The sequence below is a fragment of the Octodon degus genome, unplaced genomic scaffold (genome assembly GCF_000260255.1).
Source record: "Octodon degus isolate 3935 unplaced genomic scaffold, OctDeg1.0 scaffold00008, whole genome shotgun sequence".
Lineage (NCBI taxonomy): Eukaryota > Metazoa > Chordata > Mammalia > Rodentia > Octodontidae > Octodon > Octodon degus.
Window position 1 is genome coordinate 9,150,297 of NW_004524584.1, and position 17,963 is coordinate 9,168,259.

At 34.3% G+C, this 17,963-nt stretch overlaps 1 protein-coding gene across 2 annotated transcripts in view; it reads right to left on the minus strand.

Annotated features, from left to right (window-relative positions):
- Positions 1-17,963, minus strand: part of Dnajc13 (DnaJ heat shock protein family (Hsp40) member C13) — a 136,348-nt gene that overhangs the window by 60,517 nt on the left and 57,868 nt on the right. For both annotated transcript variants that reach the window (XM_004625017.2, XM_023705210.1), the window contains 13 exons: positions 17,042-17,208; positions 16,865-16,944; positions 16,615-16,784; positions 16,126-16,225; positions 13,787-13,894; positions 12,526-12,681; positions 11,742-11,798; positions 9,354-9,475; positions 7,541-7,616; positions 7,239-7,334; positions 6,047-6,190; positions 2,015-2,097; positions 466-619 (listed from right to left, as the gene is read on the minus strand). In XM_004625017.2, coding sequence (XP_004625074.1) covers positions 466-619; positions 2,015-2,097; positions 6,047-6,190; positions 7,239-7,334; positions 7,541-7,616; positions 9,354-9,475; positions 11,742-11,798; positions 12,526-12,681; positions 13,787-13,894; positions 16,126-16,225; positions 16,615-16,784; positions 16,865-16,944; positions 17,042-17,208 — 1,513 coding nt within the window. The remainder of the gene's footprint in view (positions 1-465; positions 620-2,014; positions 2,098-6,046; positions 6,191-7,238; positions 7,335-7,540; positions 7,617-9,353; positions 9,476-11,741; positions 11,799-12,525; positions 12,682-13,786; positions 13,895-16,125; positions 16,226-16,614; positions 16,785-16,864; positions 16,945-17,041; positions 17,209-17,963) is intronic.

The following is a 17,963-nucleotide window of genomic DNA, read 5'->3' on the forward strand; positions in this document are numbered from 1 at the left end:
ATCAAACTGCGGTCCCCTGTGCCTGATTGGGTTTGCTAGAACAGACTATATATTTTAAATGTAGACACAAAAATTACCTAATGTTTCCTGTTTTCCTTGTTATTTGCTAAGTATTTTAAAGGCCACCAAAAAAGTCAATTACAGAATATTATCACAAAAAATTAATCAAAAAAGGTAGTAATGAACACAGTAAAAACCTATTTCAACGAAGAATATAAATATCCTTCAGGGAAGGAAGGGTAGTTCAAAGAACAGATTTGTAAGGTATAGTATCAAATATATTAAAACTCTCACACGATTTTTAGATATAAAGTGGATTTAACAATATTACATTCCTCAAGCAAAGAGAGATTTTCTAGTATTTCCTCCATGACACTGAAGATACAAGTTATACAAATATTAAAAAATCCCAAAAATAGTACACACTTCATTTAAGATTAATATACCATAAAAACTAAACTTTACCTCAAATTCATGGTGATTCCAGGAAATCACATTAGCACTACCAAGCTCTCTATCGATATTAAAAGTTCTCATTTCAGATTCAAGAGTATCTTTCAGTTCTTCTCGTGTTTTGAAATTCCAAATAAGGTTTGATCTGGCATGGTCTTGACTAAACCTACACATATACATAATCAGAAGAAAGTAACAGGAAACAATAAACACTTAAAAGAATCTACAAGTATATCTTATAATAAGCAAGGAAGTTGTGGGATTATTAACTTCTATAAGAAAACAAAATGTGTAAAAATGCAGTAAAATGTTAATGGAACATTTCAATAACAAAAACAACATTCACTGTAAAATTCTACCTTTTCTGTTTTAAAGTTTTCACAATAAAAGGTTGAGAAAAAAATGAAAATAGACATTATAAGAGCTGTATGAATTTCAAACACTGAACTGAAATATTTCATTTAAAAAATAATCCAATTTTCAACTATCAAATTGCAGGCTGGTGATTAGGACTTCTGTACTTTAGGCTGTGAAGGCTATGGGATGAACATTTTACATGTGAAACTTAAGGACTACCCAATATGATACTACAAAATGTCAAGTTATAACTGAACATTTTCAAAATGCCTTCCTTGTGCTCTTGGGATAACCTAATTATTATAATAACTTTGAGTCAGAATCTGAAGTGAGGATGGATAGGCTTCACCTCTGCTTACTATCAATCTGCAATCCCCCAGAACATCACATTTTAGAGTTGCAAAGAAGTTGGAGGACAACTGAGGGATTCCTGAAGAAAAAATCCAAGTATGTAATTGAGGATATAGTATATACAGACTACATTCTTTAAAAGTAGTGATGGAAATCTTCAAACCAAGTATTTTCCATTACTCAAGTATAATGAGATGTCAATTTCCAGATCTGGTGCTGAGTTACCTAAAAGAAATTCTGCAAACTCCTAAAATGTCGATATCAATGTCTTTCGGTTGCATGTTAGGTGTGGGAGGTAAGGTGAAGAGGGTTACCATGTTTGAAAGGCTGATAAAAGTATTTGAAGGTCAACTTATTTTTCACAAGTCTCCTTATGTTTTTATCATCCTACACTTTGGTCTCTATTTCAAAAAAAGTTTAAATTATACAATTATTTCTAAGCTATAATATAAGTATTTTAAGTACTCATGTCTAAGCCTTAAAACTTTTAACTTCAGCTAATCAGAATATATGCTTCTATAAAAATAAGGCCTTTGACATATGTTTTAAGATAGGATCATGCTCTGTAATTCAGGTTGGCATTGAACTCACTCAGTATTTGGCCAAGCCTGCCCTCAAACTCATGGTGATCCTCCTGCTTCAATCTCTTGAGTGCTGGGATTATAGGAATGCACTACCACACCTAGCTTGGAAGCGTATTAATCAAAACAGTCTTAACAGTTATATAAGTTATACTTGACAGCAAAGAAATACCTGTAGCATGAAGCCCTATCCTAGAGAAGGAAAACATATCACAATACCTCTAACGGCAGTATTAAATATACCTATGTCAGAAAAGAGGTTTAATGTTTACCTATAATAGAAAAGATCCCAATTTGCTTCAATTTTTATTCTTTGTCTTCTCTTGCGAAGAACTACTGGCTTTTGATTTATATTCTGGAAAAAAAAATGGTGGTCAAACTAAGATCATCAAACAACCTCAGTCAGAAGATCTTAAAACTATAGAGTGACCAGGAAGATGACTTTATCAAATTTTGACAGAAACCACACTAATGAAACAAAAAATCCATAAAATATGAATGTAGGATCATAAAATACATCACTTATTTTCCAGCACATACTGCTAGTGTTGATCAAGTATTTCCCAATGTAGCCTAAAGTTACTGTTTTAATACTGTAATAACAGTGACTTGTAAAATTTATAATGATCACTAGCAAAAGTTGTAACAGTCAAAAACAGTAACTTGTTTCAAACACTTGCATGCAGTTAATAGAAATACATGAAAAAATAATAAATGGAAGTGATTACAGGTTATCTGCTTCCAAAGCTAAAAGGAATAATTAGAATTGAAATAGTTAACAGAGAAAAAAACAAGCATTTACATTCAGACACATATGAAGTGAGACTTCTTTAGACAAAGAATATCAAAGATGATTCCACATGCCAACTTAACACATTTCACACATGTAGCAGGAACTTAAAACTCACCATATTGTTTCTGTCCTGAATTTTATAATAAAAAGGAAAAAATGAAAACATTTTAAACAAGAGTATAAACCTAAGTCAGCTAACCTACATCTATTACACGAATTCCTTAAAAATGTTATCCTTTCATCTTTAAAAATGTTATCTTTGTCATCTCTATGACAGAAAAAGGCCTACTGATTTCCCTAAGCCTAAGATCCAAATTTTAGGTAGTCATAAACCCTTTAAGAATCACTCACTCACTCACTCACACACACACACACACACACACACACACACACACACACACACACAGAGAGAGAGAGAGAGAGAGAGAGAGAGAGAGTTCAACACAGCTATGACCACTCTTTTACAGATTTCAGAGATTCCTGCTATGACTAGAAGTAAAGAATCTCTGCTCCAAGTAGAACTGCAGAATTTTAATTCTGAATAACAGAAACAAAAAGCATATAGCAGTATAGATTAAAACGTAAGTCATTAAAGTGGCAAATTATATGAACAAAGCAAGAGAATAGATCACAAAGAATATAAATAAGTAAATTTGAAAACGGACATGCAATTTAAAATATAAAACCTATTGGTTACAATAAAAAATGTTTTCCATAAATTTTAGTTCTGTGTATTACCACAAAAATTAATGGAAGGTGACTTAAACCACAAAAATAATTCAAAGTGTGGTGTTGTTGTTTTGGTTTTCTTTTTTAACAACAAACCTTTCTTTAAAATTTATTACACAGTACCTTCTTCAGTTTTTTTCCCCTAAGGACCAAGGCTAGTAGTCTAAAATAATGATAATGGAAATGCCATATAGAAAAACTATTCATAAACTGAGTGCACTGAATTAGAGATATAGGGTAAGTGTCACATTCAACTAGTAAGAAAAACAACTAATATTAATTCAACATAGAACATCTGCTATACATGGAACTAACTTCATAAACATTCTGACATTAGAAACGTAGCTCACTTCAAGACTAGCCAGTTAATTCTGACAAGAGTTTTTACATTACAGCACATGATCATTCTATATTCTGATGCTAGTGTTTGTATCAATAGTCACAAAGATTACGCATGATTTGTTATGGTTTGGGTCTAGATCTTCCCCCAAAGCCTCATGTAGTCAAGGGGACAGGTTTTTTTTTTTTTTTTTTTTTTTTTTTTTTCTTCAGAGAGGACTGAATCCAGAGTGTGTGACTGATTTGTAGTACAACACTAGGACTAAGGGTGGGGGTAATTGCTAGATCAGTCCACTGATGGGATTGGCATTGCTAATCCTGGTAGACTACATTCAACATAAGGGACATAAGAAGGTTTATCTCCCCCTTTCTTGTTTTTGCTGTCTACTATGGCCATAAACATTTGCCCCTCTTCCATGTACTGTCCAGCCTTACTTCTACCAACTGTGAGCTAAACACTTTCTCCTTTAACTTTGTGTGTAGGGCATGTGTGTCTCAGTAAGCAGACAAAAGTAACTAATACTAAGCAAATTACTGTTAAAGACAGTAACCAGACAAATGATAATCAACTGATGGCAACAAGAAGCTTCTTGACTAGCATATTCACTACCATTATTTGGTCAGAATTTTAGGTAATCCTCCATATGAAAATAATACCAACATACCAATATAACATTTTAACATTATACATTATTTTTGTGTCTTTGGTATTTTTTTTAGGACAGGCTTTACAGGGTCTCACTACATAGACTGGACTCATAGTGATTCTCCTGTTTTCAGTCTCCCAAGTGCTGGGATTACAGCATGCACCATCAGGCCCAGTCTCAATCACCATCTCAGCATGCCCAGAAGGCAGGGCCAGCACAGCATGCTGGGGATTGAACCCCGGCCACTGTATCTGCCTAAGCAGGTGCTTTAATCTGCTGAGTTATTTGGCTGGTCCTCTGACTTGTCTTTAAATACTGATATGCTAGAATAGGAATGGGGCTCGGTGGTAGAGAATTTGCCTAGCATGCACAAGGCCTTGGGTTCAATTCCTAGCATCACAAAAACGAAAAAAAAAAAAAAAAAAAAAAAAAAAAAGAAAAAGAAAAAGTAACAGACATTCCTATGTCTGGCCTAATCTATGTTTAAGCTTATGCTTGTTGAATGTTACATGTAAAGTCTGGTGCCAAAATTTACTTGCAATATGACAGTTATATTGAATAGCTTGAGGCAACTGTTACTTTAGAAAAAGGTTTAACTACTTGAATGCAGAGGCTTATAGGCTTTAGTAATTTTTAAAGTAATTTATATCATATCTATAAATGTTGCAGTTGTTCAAATGCTACAGCAATACTGTCATGACCAAACAGGTATATTGTGCTTTTATTTATTTATTTATTTATTTATTTTCTGGTGTATTGTGCTTTCATTATCTTGCTTGCCCATCAAATAAATATTATTAGAGAAGAATAGTACTGTTAATTCTGATTTTAGAAAAGTTTTGAAAACCTGTAAACTTGGGTAAGTGAGGGAACCATGCTCAGATGTTGTTTAATCAAGTTCAAGTTCAGTATACTCTATTCTAGTCATTTCAGTCTAATCATTCTTTACATTGCAGGTACCACACAAGTGAGCATTATCCTACCATGTCCAAGTGCTTTCATTTTTAACTACTACACAAAACATGCTGGACGAATGTGCACTACTCAATTTCTGCAGCATACATACACAATGAAGACTGACAACTGACATTAAACCATCTTAGAGCAGAACTTGTTTTGAAGACCTATTACAAAATTTAAATCACAAAATAAGGGCAGGTCAAATTGCTCAGGGGATTAAAGCACCTGCTTAGGGAGACACAGGGGCTGGGAGTTTGATCCCTAGACCTGCCCTGCTGGCCCCACCCCAGAGGCATACAGAGACAGTAATTGAGACTGGGTGTGGTGGGGCACGCCTGTAAACCCAGCTCTTGGGAGGCTGTACACAGGAGGATCATCAGGAGTCTGACTGCAGTGAGACCCTGGAGACCCTGCCCTAAAATACAAAAACAAAAAAACCCACACAAAATAAATTTAATAAAAATGTGACACATCTCTGAAATACTTGATTTAAAAAAAAAAAAAACACTAGGCAAAAAGGGTATCTTACTTGTATAAGTAAATAAAATCCACAAAAGGGAAATAGTAAACACATGGGAATAAGAAAAATATGGAAACTAAAATTAAAGAAGATTTAAGAGAGTACTTCTATATTAATACTCAAATTACAATCCTAATCATTAAACCCTAAAATTAAGAATTTGGAAAAATATGACTCAGAGTTAGGTAACATTAATCTTTAAGCTTCAGGCATTCAGTCAGAAATACTTCAACATCACCTCTGTAACAGGAGCAACTATAGTTAGATTGAGGACACAGAGAAATACTAGAAGTCTGGAGGCAAATTTTATTGTTACCTCTTTTTGAGCAATGCCCATCCTATCCCTCCAGTGCATCAACACAAGATCCACTTTTTCCTTGGCAAACTTTTCAACTTCTTTAGCAGCTTTCCCAGCTAGCCTTTGCCACTCAGGAACTTTATTAAACTTTCCATACTGGTCCTATAAAGAAATATGGAAATCCATCATGCAACCTATTTACAAAAATACTCAAAACTATGTACAGATAAGTACATAGTATGTACTATGTACGGATGACTCACATTACCTATTTCGAAAGGTAAAATATGGGATATTAAAGCAAACAAAGCAAATATTTCTACAATGAAATTTGATAGAAACATTGTTTTACTTAGGTTTCAAAGTAATTTCCTTCTGGGGTGGAGTAGTAAGACACAACTGAGAGATGGGGCCAGACAGAGAAGAATGACAGAAAAAGAATCTATATGAAATAATTATAAAAGTATATGATGATAAATATTTTAAGTAATCTTCTCAAGAACAGGGCAACTCTAATAATTAACACAGAACTTAGTATTTGTCTCTTTTTCACCAATATCAGGTTATGTGTAAAATACATTACACACATAATTTAAATTAAGATTAATCCACTTCCAAGTGTGCCAAAAAAGTTTTAAAAAAAACAAAAACACACCAATATTCACATAATTATTTATATATTTATTTATTTTGGCGGAACCAGGGATTGAACTCAGGCCCTTGCGCTTGCCAGGGCAGTACTTATTCCAGTGAGCCATCTCCCTGGCCCCTCATAAAATTACATTGTGATGATGTTGTACAACTCTAAAAATACTATAAACTAATGAATTGCAAATTTAAAACAGGTAACTTTGGATGGGTGACTGCCACACCAAAAAACTATTAATAAGTCAGGCAAGTCACACAAGCTTCTAATCCCAGCATTCTGGGAAGCTGAGGCTGAAGACCACAATTTTAAGCCTCACTCAGGTAACTTAACGAGATCCTATCTCAAAATAAAAAAATTTAAAGACACAGGGATGTGGAACAGTGTGAAAGCCTATGGTCAATCCTCAGTAGCACCAAAATACTACTAATATAATGATAATAAAATATTACTACTCAATACAGTGAGTTCTTGATTTATTTCGAAAAAAAAATTAGTTTCATGGAGAATAGTCTATAATAGTACTTTAAATTCTGAAAAGTCACTTAGGACAATCATATTTACCATTGCTATTTTCACATTATCTCTAACATGCATCCGATCAGCATCCTTCTCAGGAACTGGATCTGAGCTGTCCAAGTATGCCAACAAGCCTGGTGGCTAAAAACAACAAACAAAAACAAAACACAAAATCCATTCTCAAAACAACTGAACAAAAGAAATTTCAGTCATCAAGGGTAACAGTCATCATGTATCTTTCCATAAATACTTATCTAGTAATAACCGAACAAAAATAATCTTTAACAGTATAAATGATTACATGTTATTAGATAAGAATACAAAATATTTCCAGTTTCTCAACTTACCAAAATTCGTTTCAACAAATTTGTTGCAGTTGCATTATCAGCTGTCCAGAGTCCCACTAAATGTCTACTTAGCTGTCTGAAAAAAGCAGACGTTGAGAAAGGTTTGCTGCTTTATCTCAGCTAGAACAAAAAGGAATTTTTAAGAACAAAATATCATATAAGACAATGTGTACAGTAAAAAAAAAGATGTTAAAAATTACTAAGTAAGTTTTAATGTGGAGAGATTTTGAGATAATTCAAATATTAAAATTTTAAAATTTTCTCCAAATTAAATTGCTTTTCTGATAGCTCCAATAATTTTCAGTGAACCAGAACAGAAGCAAGATTTTTTCTTTTCCATTTAAAAAGAGCAAAACTGTTAATTAAAAAATCAAATTTGATGACACAACTTGTGTAACAACATTCTGGCATTTTAGAAAATTCTGAACACAAGCAAAAGTCAACTATATATTCTAAGAAAACCTTTCTGGACAAGGTCAGAGATAAATATGTTTTCAGTTTTAGAGCACTGACTAAAAGCACTTATAGGAAATTGTTCTACTCAATCCACTTAAAAGCTAAAAGCATATTTTGTATAAAGTGAAAATCTAAGATTCATTTTGAATCTATGGCTTAATCATTAATCTTAATGCCCCCTAGACAACACTGCCTCCTACACAGAAAACTCTTCAACAGCAAGAATCCTGTCTTACCACTGTCTGTTTTAGACTTTGGTGAACTTTGAACATTTGCTGTAAGAGTAGCCATAAGGGAAATGACTGAACTATTACCTACAGATTTATACATGTCACACTCTCAAACTGTATTTTGTTTTCTTTAAATTAAAATGCTATCATTACACACAGTAACTGATCACAGTAGGGAATTTAACTGATTATAATAAAGTTGACCATATCAAGCAAACATCTAGCAGCATATGGGTTTAATGGAGTAAAATAGAAAATAATCTCTAATGAGAGAGATGGGATCTAGCTCTGCTAACACAGTACAAAGGAAACATCCTCATATTTCTGTCCTCTCAGGTTACACAGAAAACTACTTTTGTGGCTAACAACATAGCTTCTTATAGTAAAGAAACTGTTAGCAAGCCACTTTTTAATGAACAGAAATTTATTAACACTGAAACAAAAAAGATGTTAGTCAACAAGTATGCTTTTACTTTTCAAAAGTTAAAAATATGATTTAACATATTTATAATACTCCTTGTTTTTAATGACAATATGGTATGCTTTTGAATAGCTCAGAGTCACAGATCAGGAAACAAAAGTTAAAAGAACTAGAATTCATGTAGGATGGAGTAAAAGGCATAGATTTATATTTCTTTATGCTTGAATAATTACTGAAGATGATGCTTTACCAAAAGGGAAGTTGTTTTTTTAAAAAAATTTTAGTATAAGCCTAGTTGATAATGAAGATATAGTTCAGGTATTCTTTAAGAAGCACAGTAACTGACCAAAGGTATTTAAAAATTAAAGGTTCCCACATGGATTTATATGCACACAAGATGGTCACGGGAAACAGGAGAAAAGGCTAGGACATAGGTAGATTTTCTTTCCTATGTTCTGGTCATATGAGTATGCTGAGCCTGATAAACCAGTGAGATTAATTAAGAACAGCACCTGCCCCCATCCCAAATTATGTATAGGTAGGAAAAATCATCATTGGAGCAAGGAATGGGAAAAAACCCAGGTGGATCAAAAAGAAGTGAACCATTTGAGTAATCCAAATGCCTATTCAGTTTGTTTTATGTAATATCCAAACCCAGTCTCTAAATGGCAAGTAAATTTTCAGCAAATTAAATTAAATAACCTACCTATTTGTAAGCATCCTTTGATCTGAACTTATTGTAAACATCGCAGTATGCAAGTGGCGAGGTAAGGCACCTTCACTTAGGGCGAGCTCCTGCATTTTTGTAGCAATTTCTTTGTCACCTTCCTTTGGAAAAAGGGTAAGATGATCCCTAAAGCAGCAATCTAAAACAAGCTGTCCCAGCTTTAAAAAACTAATGTACATCTTTAAACAAAATAGTTATCTAGTATGGAATAAAAAATTTAAAATACAACTTCCAATTTTCCAAAAATAACAGTGGAGTAGCAGTACAGGTAATTTTTAAGATAGTATTTGCTTTTGGAATAAAGTTTAAAAGTTGCCACATAAACTTTTTTTATGAATTATTCTTTACTAAATATAATATTAAATTAGGTTCATTCCTAGGTTCTGTATCAGTCAATAAGGAAAGAGGCGGCTCAGAGAAAGCAGCAATTCCTATGGAAGGCGTTTGCAAATCTGGCCTGCTCATGTTAAATAGCTACATATTCATTTTTATAGTGAACAATTTTTTTTAAGATTACGTGACATGCGGTGGTTTTTATTGATTTTATTTTGCTTATAAATAAAACTATTAAATCAAAGATGATTAAAGAACTACAAATTAAGCACTGTGATATTTAACACAATCTATTGAAAAGAAAAAGTTTACATTAGTGAAAAAATATAAGGTATAAATACAATTATATCAAAAGAGTATATAGTATGCACAGAAATATGCACATTGTGTACCTTTACATATGTATCTGAACAGCATAGAAGTCTGAGATGAAATTCACTCCTCTGGGTAGTACAATTATTTATGATGTATTATTTGTTCCTTTTTTTCTGTACATAAAATTTTCTCTTCAAAGAATACACAAAGCTTTTATAATCAGGAAAAATAACATACTTTCCAGTATTTAAGCACCGTAATACAGTCTTTTTTGAAGACATTAGCTCTGATTACTAGGTATGAATCGAATGTGTGGTTTGTACTGAAGACAAGTAATCATTCTGGAGATACTGGATGACACATTTGTGCATATAATGAATAAACGGTAAATATTAGAGGAATGGTAATGTATTGGTAGATCAAGACCAAGAAGACACTTTGACTTGGCCTCATGCTCCTACTATGTTTGGCTACCATAAGCTATGCAACAGTCGAAGATGTTGTACTGGCTGATACACTGTGTCAACTTGAGAAATTTAAAAGTTCAACTAAATGACTCAGCGGAGAGCCAGGATTCTTAGTTTGTAAACATGCCCATCCTGTGCAAAAGGAGGGAATGGACATTGTGTGAGTTCTACAACCCCCAAGGGTTATTTGTTTCCAATATAAAGTGGGGAGAGAGGCTGGCTAGAAGCGGAAGCTGCTGCCTTTTCCTTTGCTCCTGCTGCCCTTTCCTTTGCTCTTCGTTCTTTTCTGGTGTCATGAACTGCTGTTTTCTAACATGTGCCACTCTTCCTGGGAGCCAGCTGAGTACAGACTAAAACCTCTATGAGCTGTAAGCTAAATAAACCTTTCCTTCCTTCATTTTGAGTGTCAGGCATTTGTCCCAGCAACAAGTAAAAAGTAACCAAGATAGATGTAGTACTTAATTTTGGAAGGTAAAATTGAGCACAGAACACTTTAGCTAGAGGGTAAAAATGAACCTTTAGTAAAATTTAAAAAAAAAAAACCAACGAAACAAAGCCCACCAAAAGATGAAACACCTTTGATATTCCAACCAGTTCAATGCCTGTATCCTTTTGTGTGTTTAACAAACAACTTCAGGGTATACTGTTCATTGTTTTGTTGTGAGCTATACTTGATACATCCAAAAAAGCTGAGTTTTTTGGTGTAAATGGAACATTTACATTTTATCTAACTTCTACTATAACAAAAGAATTCAAAAGCCATTTAGGTCGATGTTATTACAAGCAGCACTACAGCACAGTTAACAAACAGTCATAACTCTGATCTATGTAAGAAAAAGTACCTTCATGACCTATACTATGCCATGTCCTGCTATCTAAAGCGTGACTAGAAACGCATAAGGAACTTTTTGTTGCCACTATTATTTGATATCATATTGCTATGAATTAGCTACCTTAATATTTGTATTGTAATCTTAGTACCTTAAGATTTCAATGTTTTCATCATCATGCCCCAATGAAGTAACAAGACCGGAAAAGAAAAAAGCTAAACAAATAAATTTATTCTATATTTAAGAAAAAAAAGAATTAAGATCATTTCTGCAACAAGTTTAAAAACTTCTCAAAAAAATTTTCTTAATTAAGATTAAAAATTACTTTCCTTAGAGTACTCCATCTTTCCCATGAAAGAATGAAAGGGAATTAAAACAATCAATATTCAAGAAAGTTTATAGTTTCACAATTGTTCTCTCACCTCTATTATAGCCTTCATAACCAGTCCAGCTCCCTTTACAATTGCCATGGAAGGATGCTTGAAAATAAAGAAGAGGGTCAGTGAATGAAATAATTTTTCCTATACATTTATTTTTTGTTCCTTAGAATAGTTTTATGCAGGAGTATGTGTCACAGGATATATCTCAAAGTCTGATCAGAATGTGCTTAAATACCTTAGATATTCTTACAACACAGCTTTATGGATATAGAAGAGTTTTAGCAGGAAATAGGTGACACAATTATTTTAAGAGTGAGACATACTGTTTGCATAACTACTTGGTAGATGGATAACAAAGTATAAAATTTATATACAAATATATTTACATACTAAACATTATACTATTATATGAAATAACACATTTTCCATTAGCAGACCAGCTAAAATTCCTCTTTTTCATAAACCTGTAAAGAAAAAGGAATTTTGGATGTACCACAGAAAAAAATGAGTTTTTCAGTGCATCTAGGATGGAAAAAAGCAGCAAGGTAGTCAAAACAGTGGTCCATCAAACACCAAGAAAAATTTCTTAATGCCACAATGACTAAGGTTGCATGTGTCATTACAATGGAAGCATACATGTGATATTTTAAAAACAGGCTGATCCAGATTGTGGAGTGGGTCAGTGGGAGAGGGAGGGCACTTGCCCATATGCAGAAGGCAAGGCCCTGGAAAGCCCAGCATTGCAAAACACCAAAAATACAATCTGACCCAAAAAGTGATTTTCTTACATTAATTGTTAATGAATAAGAAAAACATGAGGTGTTACCTGAAAGAGTTTAAAGAGAGTTCTTCCATTGGAGGCTACCATCTCTAACAGCATATCGAACTGCTGTCCTTCGGTTGTCTCACTATATGGAGCACAGAGGGCGAAGGTAAGGAAGTCCAAGAGGGAGCTAATAACTAGGGCACCAGTCCCATGATCCTGAAACAAGCAACATGCTGCCTTTAGGCCTCCAAGACAGAGAACTTTAGTGAAAGCAGAGCAATTACATGTTCTTTTCTCTTATTCTCTGTTAGACATAAACACTGACTTTCTCAATATAAAGTTCAAACTTCAATGATTCTAAAGTTGTACTTCCTTTGCTAATGAGCAAACAAATCTATTGTTAAAAGAGAAGGATGTTTTTATTTTTCTTTTTTTTTTGGCTAGTTCTGGCTGCCTTAAGGGTGGGAGTGGTATAGCTTGTGGAGGGCTGGGGATTGAACAGAAGTCTCCTGCACCTGACTGCATTTGTCTAAGCGGTGCTTTAAACAACTGACCTATTGGGCAAGCCCCCTCCATTGTTAAAAGAAATACAATTAAATTTCAGCCAAATTTCAGAATAACTGAGACTTCTCAAATATGTACATTAAATAAAATGTATATTTGAATAAGAAAAAACTTTTGCTAATAGTTGAAAGCCCTGGCAATTCATGTTCTTTTAGATGTTTTAGAACCTCCATCTCCAAAACTATTACCAATGATTCATGATAGTCATTTAAAGTAAAATCTGATTTAACTTTTTTCAGAATAGTTTATTTCACAGTGACATTTCAAAAGAAATAATTAAAAAATCTGCAATATTATTACAAAAATCTAAAAGCTTTACCACATAGTATTCCCAGCTCAATGGATATAGTGGGTTTTTGTTTGTTTCTATGTATTCAGTACAGGGTTTACAGGGGTCTCACTGTGAAGATCAGACTCGGACTCGTAGTGATTCTCCTGTTTTCAGCCTCCCAAACACTGGGATTATAGGCATTATAGGTGCGCACCACCACACCCAGTCTCAATCACCATCTCAATCCACCCCAGGGCTAGGGCTGGCACAGCATATCGGGGATCAAACCCCAGTAGCTGCCGGTCTGCCTAAGCAGGCACTTTAATCCGCTGAGCTATTTGGCCAGCCCCACAATAGATACAGTGTTACAATGAAATAATTCATCACAAAGTATTTTATCATTAGCATTTTAAAAATCCATGTGCATTTCTAGAATATCTTTCAGTAGTGGTATTTCCCATGAAGACAAGTTTAATTACAACTTACCACGTGAGAATTAAATTTCTCCAATAAGTTTTCCAGAAACTTCTTTGAAGAGAGAAGAGAAGCTTTGTTTAGCTGTTCTTGTCTTAAGTCATAGTCATCATGCATGGGCTATTGATTGAAAATAATTCACAAGCAGTGTCATGTGCTTGCATTACAAAAAATCATTCATAAAAGTATTCATTACACACTGAAAGAATAAAAGCCATAATCTATAAAAGTTAAAAGCAGAAACGAAACTCGTGAGGAGATAAGTAGTCAGAATTAATGATTTCTCTTTAGTTTTATCAGATTTCATAGATAATCTGACAACTGGACATATACCTGTATACCATACTCTTTAAAAATACTTTTTTAAAAGGCAAACAGCCTTGCCCTCATGAATTTAAATTTGAGATGATAAAGTTTAACAGTTAAAAGCATGAATTAAAAATTAGTAACATACTGTTTATCAAGGTGATTATCATTTGACTGTTGGGTTAACTCAGGACAAAAGCATTCAACACGATGATTAGAAACAGAGTTCAGATCATAATTTAAAACTGACTCTGAGTGGGAGACTATAGGCAAGACTTAGCTACTTTCTCAAAGTCTCATTAACCTTAACTGTAAAATAGGATGAACAGAAATTATCTCATAGGACTATCGTGAAGCTTAAATAGGATGATCCACGTGAGATTCACAGCCAACATGTCATATGCAGTAAGGACACAATGTGCTCTAACTACCTTAATAATTCTTTAATGAAATTATCTGTACTACAGGTAATAGATACACTTTTAATTCATTTTTGGGGACAAACACAAGATTCTATACAAATATAGGATGATCCACGTGAGATTCACAGCCAACACATCATATGCAGTAAGGACACAATGTGCTCTAACTACTTTAATAATTCTTTAATGAAATTATCTGTACTACAGGTAATAGATACACTTTTAATTCATTTTTGGGGACAAACACAAGATTCTATACAAATGATTTGTTCTATGTCACTAAGCTTATTTAAAACATTTCATACAAGAACATTCCAAACAGTTCACAGTAGTACACAGAAAACGGAAACTTCAAAGACATACTGAACAACTGTCCTTCTTTCCACACAGACATCACCAACTTGGATCTTTACTACTCAAATAGCTAGTGAATGTGCCTCTCCCACAGACACTGTCACTGACAGCATCTCAGCACCCATTTCTAACATAATTCGATATAACTGCTGCTAGTGCACCTTTTTAAAAAAATGTATTTGGTACAAGGTCTCACTACACAGCATGGACTTGTAGTGACTCTCCTGTTTTTAGCCTCCCTGGTGCTGAGATTACAGGAATGAGCCATCACTCCTGGTCTTGGTGGCTGGCTCAGTGTGTCAGGGGGCAGGGCTGGCCCAGCATATGGTGTAGGGGATTGAATCCTGGTCCCCTGTGCTTGCCTAAGTAAGTGCTTACTCCACTGAGCTATCTCACTGGTCCTTTAAGTTCAACTTTATTATTTCAATACCACACAATGGGCGTTCAGCAAGTCAATTCTGATAATGTTCTTCTCCTTTGCTGAAAAATATTCCAACTATTCCTTACTAAAGATAAAACTGCCCCTCTGTCTGATTGGAAGGCTTTTTAATGACTGCCTCTGTGTACATCTCTAGCTATCACAATCAGCACCCCCTGTAGAATACTATTTATTGATTCTCAAACATACCTTTATGTATACTATTTTCTGTTACAAGAAAGCTTTTTCAGAAGTAAAACAATACCTAAGCAACCTTGAAGAGTCAGGTCAAATTGTGACATCTAGTTTTACTTTTTTCTTTAGTGCATTTAGTACAGGGTCTACAGGGTCTCACTACACAGATCGGACTCATAGTGATCCTCCTGTTTTAAGCCTCCCAAGCGATGGGATTACAGGCGTATGCCACCACATCCAGTCTCAATTACCCTCTCAGAGGGCCCCGGGGGTGGGACCAACACTGCAGGCCTAAGCAGATACTTTAATCCGCTGAGCTCTATGGCCAACCCTTATGACTAAGAATCTTAAATTGTACTTGCACATCCAAATAACTTTACTTTTTAGTAATCCCAACCCACCTCTACCTTTTACTATGTACAATATACCTACTTTACTAGACAGTAGACTGAAGAGAGGTACTGTGTTTTACTATTACTGTATCTCTAGCACACAGAACACTGATATATAGGATGTGAATAAACAAATGACTATGAGAGCAATGTGACAAATACAGAAGCTCAGAATTTATTAGTAAAATGAAAATCATGGTTTGTGGAAACTAAAACCTCCAGTCAGTTTAAGAAAATCATTTCCTTAACTTAATTACTACTTACACACATAAGGGCACAAAGCATATCAACTGCTGCATGGATTACTCCATTGTTGTTCCTTTTGAGTGCTTTTACTACCTTTACTCCCAGACGTTCACGAAACCTTTTGGAATAAAAAAATAACCATATAATAGCAATAATAAAACATCTGTTATCTTTTTATTAAAATAGGCTATTGTAAGTTTCCACTGCAGTATGGAAGTAATTACATTATTATGGTAGTAATTACATTACCCATACCGCTAAAGTCATGTTTTCAAGCTTAAGCAAAACTATAAGACCGAGAGTCAGTGATATTACTAGTACATAGCAGGCCAGTGTGTAGCAGCCCACAAGCACTGCTTACTTTCCTTTTTCATGAAGAAAAACTATCAAATTACCATGTAACAGATACCAGGCTTAGTCAGACATAAAGAAATACTATATTCATTGTTTTCTATGTTTGAGTTGTTCAACATGTCTAAGAGAAATCAAATTCAAAAGGTAACTTACTTAGGAAGCTGAGTGAAGGCCAGAAAACCAGCTTTGGAAGCTACAAGCCTCCTCACAGCCTGGAACTGACTCTCAAGTTCTGCATTTGAAGACACAACATCCCCCTCTTGGGACAGTAATGCTGTTATGGCATTATTGATCAGTTTCTCTTTGTTTTCTGAGAAGAGACCCTAGGTGAAGGAAGTGTATTTCAGAAAAGTTTCCACACTAAAATTTAATGATAATGAACAAGTGATACAATTTATCTTACATCCTGTGTCACTGCATGAAGAACTCCACTGTATGAAATATTAGCATTGAACCGGAATACAGCATCTGCAAAGTTGCCATCTGTAAGATGAGAAGGTTGAAAAGCAGATTTAAAGTTCTGTATTTCTAATTCTTAAGTTATCAAGTAAAAGAATAGAAATTAAAAGTCAATACTTACTTGGAGGAGTAGCTAAGAATCTGAGATGAAGGCTCTCTACTTCCTCTTCCACCGGCATGCTGAGTAACCCCCATCGTTGACCTTTTTGAGTTGGTGTCATTTTTACACAAACATCTCTATTACCAGAAGCTCTTACTCCATCCAGCAAACTCGCTAACAAGGAATCTCTAAGATTAGAAGTAAAATGGTGTCAGCATTGATAGTTAAAGGAAATTTTGATTCAGAATGAAGCATAAGCCCCTTAGTAGTAACCTGCTTAGGGATGTACTGTGATCCAATAGGAAGCACAAAGTAGAACTTCAAGACAAAGTCTGCAGTGCAAACATTACTGCCTCGCTTTGCTTCCACGGGACCTTGTATTTAATGCTTTTTGTCCTGCTTAAAGATTATCTTTTAATAGTCAAATTTACTTGGGTCTAACATGGAAATCACAAAATTTACCCAGTTAAAATATTTAATAAATTTTAATAAATTTTTTTTGAGAGAAGGTCTTATTATGTAGCTCAGACCAGCCGCAACTTGCAGCAATCCTCCTGCCTCAGCCTCTCTCGTGCTGAGATTCTAGGCATCTGCCATCACGCTCAGCAACAAATTTTAATGAATTGATACAGTTGTAAAATTATCATCGCAATCAAGTTTTGATGTGCTTCCTTCACAAAGTTTCCTTGTGCCAATTTGTAAAAGATCCTTAGTCCAAGGGAACCATGGACATGCTGCTTCTACAATTGTTTTTAAGTAAATGTCATAAAAATAGAATTCTTTATTATGTAGTCTTGCATGCCTTGCTTATTACATCACATGCTTTTGAGGTTCAACTAGTTGTGGCATATACGTATAGTTCAGTCCTTTTTACTCCTAAGTTGGAGTCTATTACAGACATTCAACTCACACATAAGATGCTAAATATGGAGATTATATATAT